The sequence below is a fragment of the Marmota monax genome, unplaced genomic scaffold (assembly GCF_021218885.2).
Source record: "Marmota monax isolate L192 unplaced genomic scaffold, Marmota_monax_Labrador192_F-V1.1 WCK01_AAM20220418_F8-fsc00027, whole genome shotgun sequence".
Classification (NCBI taxonomy): Eukaryota; Metazoa; Chordata; class Mammalia; order Rodentia; family Sciuridae; genus Marmota; species Marmota monax.
The window spans coordinates 10,153,109-10,165,048 of record NW_026694617.1 but is presented as its reverse complement, the minus strand read 5'-3'; the positions used below and the strand labels follow the sequence as shown (position 1 = coordinate 10,165,048).

The 11,940-nt window shown below is 33.9% G+C and overlaps 1 protein-coding gene across 1 annotated transcript in view; it reads right to left on the bottom strand.

Moving 5' to 3' along the window:
* Positions 1-3,416: 3,416 nt before the first annotated feature.
* Positions 3,417-11,940, bottom strand: part of Cped1 (cadherin like and PC-esterase domain containing 1) — a 263,515-nt gene continuing 254,991 nt past the window's right edge. The window contains exon 23 of the mRNA XM_046422379.2: positions 3,417-5,413. Coding sequence (XP_046278335.1) covers positions 5,192-5,413 — 222 coding nt within the window. The 3' untranslated portion in view covers positions 3,417-5,191. The remainder of the gene's footprint in view (positions 5,414-11,940) is intronic.

The following is an 11,940-nucleotide window of genomic DNA, read 5'->3' as shown; positions in this document are numbered from 1 at the left end:
TATTTAAGACATCAAATTATGGACCAAATAAAAAATTAGAGACTTTAAAGAAAATTATATTGTTGACCTTGATGCTATAAAAATCTACAGGTTTAGAACAGATTTTATTATAAAAAGGAAGTAGAAATACAATTGAATATAATATATATATATATATATATATATATATATATTATATTCAATTGTATATATATATATACCATATTTCATAACCATTAAATAATTTAGCTGAGCATTAAAAGCTGAATCAAATTGATGCATTTCTCTAACCATAAAATAAAAAAATTCACTCTATATTTGAGAATCAATTGAATATATTTTATATTTATGAAACCATATTAACTCTTTATTCTGATATGTCAGTAATCAATTGTAATTGCTTTACTCTTTAAGTATGTCTACATATTTTCATGGATTTCATATAAATTGCTTTTTCATGTAACCAAAAGTATATATTTTAATTTCCTGTAATAAAAAGAATAATATGATGTTACACATAAATCACCTAAGGAAATATCTTGGTTAGAGATATTAACTGCCTAATCCAAAATGCAGTATTTTCCCCAGATGTATTATACAGAGTCGGAAAAAAGACTTTAAAAAACTAAATGAAAACAGTTCTTTTCAGAGAGCACTACAGACTTTCAATAAAATGCTAGTCAGCATAAATCAAACTCAAAAGTTAATCTACCTAAACATTACCACCCTGTAGGAATCCTTTTATAGTGTTTTTTTCCTAAATGTGACTATTTTGTTTTTACTATTAGTTGGTCTTAAATAATTATGTTTTCTTACATGGCAAATAGATTTACAGATTACACTTTTGATGAGTTCTAAGAATTAAGATGTTCATTATATATATCGAATGTGCTAAAGCTCAGTGATCTGATATTTAGTAAAGTCATAAAATAAATTCTTTATATTTCAGTGAACATAAAAATAAACCAAGTAAGCATCATTTTAGGAAATCTGCATGGTCTATATCAGTTAGAAAAAAAAAAAAGCTCTTCCGTCCTTACATGAAGGGATGAATCATAAAAAGAAATATGGAAGTTGATAATAGCTGTTACTGTAGTAGTAAAAACATGATAAAAGGCTTTTTGACATTATGAAACCTTGGAAGCCTTGCCAAATACAAACTCTAGTTTGTAGGTGCTTGCAGTATCCTGTTGTCTTTAGTAAGTTTTGGGAGGAATTCTGACAACTTCTGATTCATCTCCTTCAGCCAAAATGATCTATCAAAAGGCCTTCATTTCTAAGAGTAATCAAAAGGTTTTGACTTTTAAGTACATATTAAAGAAAAAAAATTCAAGTAAAGACAAGTGTGGTGACCCATACTTGTAACCTACCCACTGTGGAGGCTGAGGCAGGATAATCACAAGTTCAAGGCCTGCCTGGACAATTTACTGAGACCATGTTTCAAAATAAAAAATAAAAGGGGCAGAGCATGTGGCTCAATTGTAGATCACTCTGTGTTCTATCTCCAGTACTGAGAAAACAAAATAAAACAAAACAAATATTAAACTAGCATTTGCGGAAATTGTTTCTTGATTCACAATGGCAGATTCTGCTATATTATATTTTGTACTTGGATGCATGTTATTGAAGTTGTCAGCTCATATGAACTTAGTTACACTTATTTACTTTAATTGTAATAGTCTTGAACATGGCTTTTAATGATTTTAAAATACTTTTATAAGATGAAAATTCAAGAGAAAACTTTTAGATATGATAATTTTTTCAGCATGTATTCTAATGAAGGAAGCTTTGAGATAAGAAGATCCCACCCCTGGTTATCTTTTTAGGCTCCTTAACCTTGTTATATTAGATACCTGCCCCCCTGCTTTCATACCCTGACCTTACAGCTTTGAAATAACTCTTACTGGTAATGTAATTTTGACACATTTCTGTATTTCTCTTTGGAATCTTCCAGTGAAATGCCACTTTGAAAGAAGAAACTTCAGATGCACAATAGCTTTGTTTTTCTTTTTTCTCCATAAACCTCACTGCAACTGTTTCCAGTGATATCTTCCAACACTCTCTAAGTGGGAATTACTGTTCTACAGAGAAGATTGCTAGGCACATAGGCCATTAATATTAGTAAGATTGAATGATACAGGGGTTGGGACTGTGGCTCAGTGGTAGTGCACTTGCCTGACATGTGTGAGGCACTGGGTTTAATTCTCAGCACCGCATATAAATAAATAAAAAAAGGTCTATCAATAACTAAAAAAATGTGTAAAAAAAAAAGACTGACTGATACAAATGTAAACCAAACAAACAAGAGATGGTAAGCCCTTCTTTTACATTTTATGTCTATGGGTTCTTATTTGCCTACTGGCAAATAGTACAATGTGCCTTTAACCCCACTCTCACCCCCTATGCACATGTGCTCACACACAGTGTCAACAGTAATGCTTGGAAATGTTTATGCAGTTATTCCTGACTTTCAATATTGTAATTGTTTTCTTTAGATTGGATACTGATCATTTCTTACCCAAAATAGTATACTTTCTGTAACTTTCACACCTAAAGATACCTTAAAATGCTTATACCTATTTTTCCCCCACTCAAATTAGGAACTTGCTAAACATAGACAAATATGTGTGGGTATACATACACACACACTTATTTCCCCCAAAGGAAAATAAAATGTTATTACTTCAACAAGGTGTATGTATTAGCTTTTTAATCACTGTGACAAAAACACTGAAGAAAAAGAAGGAGGAAAGATTTACTTTGGCTCCAAATTTCAGAGGTTTTAGCCATTGTCAGACCCATTGATTCTGGTCTGTGGTAAGGCAGAATATCATGGTGAGGGGTGTGTGATACCAACCCTGCTCATGGGGGCCAGTGGAAAGAAGTGAGAAAAGGAGAGACCAGGGATAAGATATAGTCCCCAAACGTATGTCCCCAAGGACCCACTCCCTTCAATAGGTCCCACCTTCTACCGTTTTCACCACTTCCCAATAATAATCCATTCATCTATGAATGTGTTAATGGATTGACCCATTGATGAGGTTGGAGCCCTTACGATCCAATCACTTCTTAAAAGGTTTACCTCTGAACACTGCTGCATTGGGGACTAAGCCTTCAACACATGAGTCTTTGGGAAACATCTTGGATCTGAACCATAATAGCATAGTTAAAATGCTTTCTAGAATTTCAGTGCCTTACTTCAAAAAAAAAAAAAGATTGCCATTAAACTATGTTCAAAAGCTTTTGCTATTGTACAGCAGAGAGCTCATCTGATCGTACACTTAGAGATTATCAAAGTTGAAAAAATACTGTATCCTATTAATCACACTCCATTACTTAGATCCACATGATAATATCCCTGCCAAGTGGCTACTGTTGGTATGGTTATACAGCTTGAGTGAAACGGAAAAGAACAGATACTCTCCAAACACAGAGTATTACTAGTAAGACATTTATTAATAGTATTGTTACAATTATTTCTAAAATCCATTATTATTTCAATGGTGAAGAGGCACACACCAGACTAACTCAGCCAGATGATTACTACAATCCAGGTCACAGTGTAATGCAGAAACAGCTGAAATACTGTCAATGATACATTGAAACATGATGGAGCAGCTACAGGAAATGATAACATTTTATAACATTTAAAAAAAATCTCAGAGAATCTAAAACTGAAGTTTGCATGTAGATAAAGATACCAGAAATATCTTTTATTTTTAAGTTAATTCTGTACCATTTTCTTAAAAAATAATCTATCATCTGTAAAATGCCTATATTATTGTTTATATCAAGTGATATTTGCATTTAAATATACTTTAAGGCAGTTAAATATAAATTTATGTGTACGTTCATATAAAAATACATATAAAAATAGAGTATTTGAAGGAAGTTAATATTCATACTAAAGAATTGCTCAATCAAAATAGTTTCATTTTTGTATTTTAATGAAATCGAGGTATTTATAAATTATGTAATTTCAGCCATATATTGAATTAAGCATGTCAGCTTTTTTTTCCTCAAAAGAAAAATAATCCTTTAAAAGCCACCTTAAAGGTGAAATGTAATCTCAAAAAAGAGCATTTGCATAATTAGGAAATTAACCATTCTGAACCTAAAAATATAGAAAAGAAAATTTTGGATACTGGTATTAGGTACATTTTGTATGTCTGCTACCACTTTTTGAATAAATAAATTTATGCTCTATTCTAAATTGGATTAGATATAGTTGCTCAAGAAAAATGATACTATAGATACTAGTAACAGTACTATTTGGGGACATGTGCAAATGCTTTATGCTAACCCACTTAGAATACATAATCCTTTGCAAAATATTTATGTAAAATGTAATTGTAATCTTCAATTACATAGTCTGTCAATAGCAGCAAACAAAAGCTTTGTTGCATAATATCATACATGGAACATAATAAAGTAATACATGAGGAACTGTATTTTGTTCCTTGCTTTAAAATTATCTAAATCATCAATTTAGACTGCAGTTACCCATCTAGGTTCACAGACAAGACAGGAAGGAATGTTTATGAAAAACACAAGGAGTAAAGAATTAAATATTGGTGTATTAACTGTAAAATATTTCACTTCCTATTTCTCTCATAGAATCTCTTCAAAGTCCTTGTAGGGCAGCATTTCTGTTGTTTCCCTTTCAGTTATAAAATTTTAAAAGTTAAAGAAGAAATGTTTTTCATAAGCATAAGATTCACAAAGTCTAAGTCCTCCTAAAAGCCACATTTTCTCCTGGTAAAGAACATAAGCAAAATTCCTACTTGCACGTGGAATGTAATTGCTTGTTTGCATTTTAAAATCAATGTACCTGCAGAGAATTTAACACAATACTGAAGAGCCTGATCCTCTTTCCCATTTAATTCAAGTGTCTATGTTCCTGTTTATGATCAAAAGGCAATACCCGGCCCACGGTGGTCCTAGATTTTGATTATATTTCAAGTAATCATTTTCTAGCTTTGTCATTCACTCTAAAACCAACTAATTGTTCAAATTCACATCTTGACTTTGTAAAGCTATAGGAAAAACTTATTACTCTTTTTTTTTAAAGCAAAATATGCATTGGTGTGCAGGTGTGTGCTAGTGTGCATGAGTGTGTGGTTGATCTGAAATACAAGTGAGGCACGTTGTTTGGTTCTCTGCCCATCATCCAGGTGAGAAGCCTGTCTCCATCTCCAAACTCAGTTACTCTTTAGGGAGCCCGCACGGTCCTTTTACTTGCACACATCCTGCTGAGAAGGATTTCAGAACAAACCTGATTTATTGGACCTCTGACATGATATGGTGATTGAAGATTTGTTACAAAGTCTTGTTGTAGTTTACTTTGATTGCTGAAATATTTTCCCACTGTATGATTCTTTGATCTTTTCATTTTAATAAAGTGGAATTCTTGGGATAACTTTGATTTCACTACCTGCAAATAAAGAGCAAGAAAATGAGGAAAAAATCAAGGGCATTTAGGTCCTGCATATGTCAATATTACTAATTCTCAAAATAGAATTGCATTTCTGCCACACAGATGTTGCCTGAAGGCCACAAATACAATTTACATAACCAAAAACCAGGGTAACTTATGTTTCAAAGAAGACAAAGGTTGAAATTAGAATTCTTGTCATTTTTCATACCTCCAGGCAGCTGTTCCCAATGCAACTAAGAAACTGTCACAGATAATGTCTCCACTACACCTGTGTATGTGGTGTGTGTGTGTGTGTGTGTGTGCGTGCGTGCGTGCAGGGTCAACAAACCAAACATAACACCAGAATAGAAATGGCACTCTTCTGTCTTTGCCAGGCCACTGATTCAGACTTGGTACTCTAAATCTGTCATTGCACCCTTCCATAGAGTGGCAGCTAAAACTATTTTCAGAGAGAAAAAAAAGTATTTTTCCATTGCAGATCCCTAAAGTAACACTGGCAGGTAGTGGTTTCATTTCTCTGGATGCTTAGTGTGCCATGAAATCTGATAAAGAGCTCATGCTTTATTAACCTAAGAATGTCGTGTATTTGCAGATACATATATAGCTACAGTTTAATCCTAAATATTTTTGCACGAGTTGTATTACAAAACATTCATAAAGCATGAAAAGAATTGTAATCAAAAGTTTTTTCCCTTTGTGGCTCCCGCTCCTCACCATTCATTTCCTTTCCAGATAATACCAGTTTCTTCATGATTCCATTCATAGTATTTTATGAATATTTACATACACTCACACATATAAACAAAGAGACTGTATTTATGTTTTTTTTTGTACTTTTCACAAAAAGTTATTCTGATGGAATCCTAGAAGAGTCAGCCTTAATCATTAGGCTGATAGAATTCAAGTTTTTAGCACTAAAATTCAGGGGCGCTCCCCTGAGGTAGGGACCACAAGAGAGATGGCGGGAGTGTAGAAGTAGAAAAAGAGAGGAAGAAAAGGAAATAAAATAGGTAAGAAGTTTTGGGTGGCTTTACAAATAATAGCAAATCATGAATTGCATTATTTTAATACAACTGTAAAACATAATAAACTATTATTGATGACTATTAAAGTAATATTAACTCACATAGAGTTTTTTTTTATTCTTCTGAGTCTTATGTAATGATTTAGGTACATATTTTTTATTCCATATAAGAGAATGCAATGACATATTTATCCAAAAGAACTAAAACTGGCATTCTATAGTAATACAGGCACATCAATATTTATAGCAGTCTAATTCACAATAGCCAAGGTATAGAACCATCCCAGGTGTCCATCAACAGAAAAATGGATAAAGAAAATGTGGTATATGTACACAATGGAGTTTTATTCAACCATGAAGAAGAATGAAATGATACATTTGATGGTAAATGGATGGAAGAGGAGAATATCATGCTATGTGAAATAAGCTGGATTTAGAAAGTCGAGGGTTAAATATTTTCTCTTATGTGGAAGCTAGAGCAAAATAAAGGGGGAAAAGGCAGCAGAGTGGATCCCACAAATATATAGGGGAGATCAGTGGAGTAGAGGAAGAAGAATGCAGGGGAGGGGAGGAAAGACAGGAAAAGAGAGGAACTATGGATGAAATTGACAAAATTATGCTATGTACATATATAAATATACCACAGTGGATTCCATCTTTATGTGTATTTATAAAGCATGAACTTAAAAAAGAAATATAAGGAAGACCAGTAAAGTAAAGAAAGGGAAGCAGAGGGAGGGAGGAGGGAAAAGAAAGAAGAAGCACTAGGGACTGAAATAAAGTGAATTGTATTTCATATATGTATGATTATGTCAAAATTAATTCCACTATTATGTATACCTACAATGCACTAATAAAAATAAAATAAAAAGAGATGCAATAAAACAGCCCCCCTCCAATAGGTATTTGAAAAGAAATATATAAAATATAGATTTGGTAGATAAGTATTTTTAATACATTGTAAGTGAACTAAAGCATTTTTCAAGTTTTTTGAATGGAAAATCTATAAAGAGCTATACCAAAATGTGAACAGTTGCAGAACTTCTGGTGAAGGGAGATTTCAGGTGATTTCTAGATGTATTCATATAACTTTTGGTCGTTTTGCACAATGAATGTGCAATACTTTATAACCATAACATTTTGAAGCTATTAGCATTTTGAATAAAAAATGTTAACAGTAATGTCTTTTAAAAGAAATTACACCTTGGTAACCCCCCAAAAGAAGAGTTTTCCTATAGTTATGGGAGGTTTGAATCAAGTGACTGTTAGGAAGGGTATTGAAATCAGCAAGTTGTGGTAGGAATTCCTATGGATTGTAATTTAGAGATCAGTTTGCAGTTAACCACTGATTAATATTCCAGATCCTAAAGTTGCAGGATTCTATTAAGTCCAGTTCTTTCCACCCCTATTTGGTTATACTGTAACTCCAAATTTCATAGGCTACAGAGGGGCACCAGTGTTTTCCTGAAGGTTTTGTCCTTTTAGAGAGGTCTATGCTCACTCAAGATTAGGGAACAATCTTCTGGAAATTTACTTAAGGAAACACTTAAGCATAAATATAACATTCAATCTTGAAATAATAGTATTCCAATGTTCTGAAGCCGAAATAAGGTAAATTTTGCTTGTATGATTTTATCATAAGTTCAGGCTTTTGCAATTGCCTGATGATCTGCATGCTAATCATATGTAAAATTGTAAAATAGAAAAAGATTCATTACAAGACAAAAAGTTACAGTTGTTTAAACATTATGTTAGTATTTTGTGCGATTTCAGGATTGAATTTCATGTTTCCTTACAAAAGTTGGATAATGCTAGTGTAGATGTAGGCAGCAATCTTTGGATTCATAAATAGGATACTCCAAAATACAAATTTCCAGTGAATTTGCTGAAGCACATAGCTTTCACTCAAAAGTAGTGTCCATATTTTTCCAGAGCTCAATGGGAATGTGAATAATTAGCATCTGTTTTTAGAGATCACTAACTTGATATCTGGGAAAGGAAGATGGAATGATGGGGTCTCCTCTGATTTCTGTGGGCCAAGCTAATACCTCCCAAAGGTTAATACACATATTATACTATTTGAAATGGACTCTTCCACACTTATTTGGTGATTGGCTCAACAATACTTAATTCTTTTGGTTTCTTTTTAAAAACTGTTTTGCAGGAAACAAATATAATATTTCCTCATTGTTTTATTAAATAAACATTGCCTTGATACCAAATCACAAAAGCTGACAAATATATAGAATTATTTCAGTTTTGATGTGTCAAATGATTTGTAAAAAATTAATTTCAAAATGTGAATTAAATCAGGGGCTTTTAAAAATTCCAGTATTGGGCTGGAGTTGTGGCTCAGAGGTAGAGCACTCATCTACCATGTGTGAGGCCCTGGGTTTGACCCTCAGCACCACATATAAATAAAATAAAGATTAAAAAAATTCCAGTATTATTTTCTATACCTCTACCACATACAATTTATTTCAAGGATGCAAAATGTTTCAATATTATGAAATATATCATTGCAGGAAATTACTAAAGAATTATGCGGAGCTATATGTTTGTCTTGAAAACCCAAAGGAATCTACTGAAAAATTAATGAGATATTATAAAGTCGATATTTAGAAATTATAAAGCTTTTCTATATCTTATCAATGATTAACAGGAAATTATTTGAAAATACTAAACAGCTTCACTAAATTCAGCAATAATCTATAGGCTGCAGGTGAAGAATGTATCAAAAGTTTAATGAAGACTGAGGATGTGGCTCAGTGGTAGAGTGCTCATCTAGCATGCAAAAGGCCCTGGCAAAACACACACACACACACACACACACACACTGCTGGGATTACATGTTTGTAATCCCAGTGACTCTGGAGGCTGAGGCAGGAAGATTGCAATCTTGAGGTAGCCTCAATAATTCAGTGAGACTCTGTCTCAAAATAAAACAAATGAAATAAAATAAAACCAAGGGCTGGAGATGTAGCTCAGATCCTCACTACTGCAAAACAAAACAAAACAAAAAGTTTAATGAGATGTGAAAAATGTATGAATGGCCAGGTGCAGTGGTGCACACCTGTAATCTCAGCTATTTGGGAGGCTGAGGCAGGAGGATTGTAAGCTCAAGGCTAGCCTGGGAACTTAGTGGGACCCTGTCTCAAAATAAACATAAACAAGGACTGGAAGTGTAGCTCAGTGTAGAGCATGTGCAAGTCCTGAAAAAAATCCCCAGTCCTAAAAAAAAAAAATTAACAAACAAATAAAAAACACAAGAACAAATGAAAAAACACCATATCAAAGCTTCCCAAGCTGACAGAGGAGTTACCCAACTGGTAAGCATAACAGTATGACAAATTCTAAAATGTATCTGTAAGAATAAATGCAACTTTGCTTCTTTCATCTTTCCTCTACAAGCCTCTGTAAAGTGTGGGGGTTGGGGATAGAAGGAAATAGAGGGGCTGCTGATGGTGGGAATACTCATTTTACCATGATCTATTATCATTGTTTAATTAGCTTTAAATTTTTTTTTTCATGATGCTAGAGATGGAACCCAGGGCCTTGTGAATGCAGAGTACATAATCTGCCACTGAGCTACAACCCACCCAAGGTCCACGGTCTTTAGATTCTAGGGGCAGCTGTTTTTCTCTGAATACTCTATTGCCACTCAAGAATACCACTCTTCCGTCTCTAGCCTTTCTTCTGTTCTTCAAAGATCCATGCCATCCAGGGATAGCTTCTTCTAACATCTCCCCAATGTTGCCATCCACCAACTTCTTGGGCTCTTCTAATCCCGTTATCATTCTAGATATTAATGTGGTTTCTCATATCACATTGTGTCAGTCACTCATCTTGGAGTCATTCAGTCTCTTGGATAGGACAACATGGATGGGAGAGTAGTGCCTGTTTTTGTGGGAGGAGTCCAAGTTTGGGCTGATGGAAGCAATGCTATGTGGCCTGTGTAGTGTACAGAGGGGCAGACATTCCTACCATGCTGTATTGATCATGAGGACTGGGGTTCCTTCTGACAATATTTTTTTCCATTACTCAGCTTCTGATAAAACTTATCGTGCCTCCTATCTAAAAGGTGTGATTCTCTAGGTTCCATGGTAAGACAAGAAACTATAACTAAATGCTAAACAAAAAAGAGAAGTGTTTCACAGAAAATACAACTTATTGGAGTCCAGGTTTTGGAAACTGTGATGGAGAACACACCAAAGGACAGAGTAAGTCAGACAGAGAACCGCATATATATGAAACCCTGAGGGTACATGACTGCAGAGCATAGAAGAGAGCCTCCATGGCTGGTGCCTGGGGCAGTGGCAGCATGTGGGCTTTCAGAGAGACAGCAAGGAATCAGGGGTGTCTTCCTGGAATAGCACTGAGCCTGGGAGAACAGCCCCTTCCCAAAGCACATTGAAACCCAGGTGGGAGGGCATGTAATACTTACAAGAAGTAGTGTTCCATCATGAGCAGATGGAGGCAGAGTCAGGGTAAATGGGGTTACATAGGCCATGTGGAAGGTCTATGCATCTCTTTTTCCCATATTTAGAGAGGTCAGAGCTCTGAAATCTAGCATTCAGCACATTAACTGGCACGTAATAAATTTTTGTTAAATTGGCAAGTATATTTTACTTTGTATTATTGTGTCCCTGCCTTGATTCAGGTGGCGAATTTCTTTGTGGAAACAACCTTAATTATCATGCTTTCTAGGAACTTGATGGCAAAATATGGTTTAAAGGCTAAGTATAAGCAGAAATCAGTAGTGGAATGGAAGGAACAAGAATGTTCATACTACAGATTAAAATGCTTTCAAAACTACTACTGTTCCCTAAAACTTATACAGAGAAATAAGGTAGTTCTAAATAGAACCTAATGTTACATAAATCAGTGACTTTAAATGTTGACTGCTTAATACATTTAATTGCATAGGATTAAAATCAAGAAGGTAGGTTTAAAATGGAGCTATGTACCAAATTGAAGATAGTCTCCAATGGAAAAGGAAGGAGTTTTTGTTTTAACTGTATAGATATTATTATTATTATTATTATTATTATTATTATTATTATTGGTTCTTTTTATTGGTTTTTTTTGGTTCTTTTTAGTTGTACATAACATTGGAATTCATTTTGACATAATAAAGGCATAGACTATCATTTGCTCTAATTTGTGCTAACTCAATCCCCAGTATTTTCCTTTTCCCTCCCCTCTCCAACTCTATTCCCTCCCCTCTACTCTACTGATCTGACTGCTATGTACTTTTAGGTCTTTGTTGTTTTTGTTATTGTTGTTGATTAATTAGTTTGTGTTTTGTGGATGAACATGAATGCATGATGGTGAGATTCAGATGTTTACCATGAGCAAGAATTCAGGTAACCCTTTTGCAATTAACAACAACAAATAACAGGAAACAAAATGAAACTATATCTTATAAAATAAAAATGTAATGTTTTTTTATATATGATATCCATCTTTCACTCTTCAGAGTTTCTGCGTTAGGAAACAA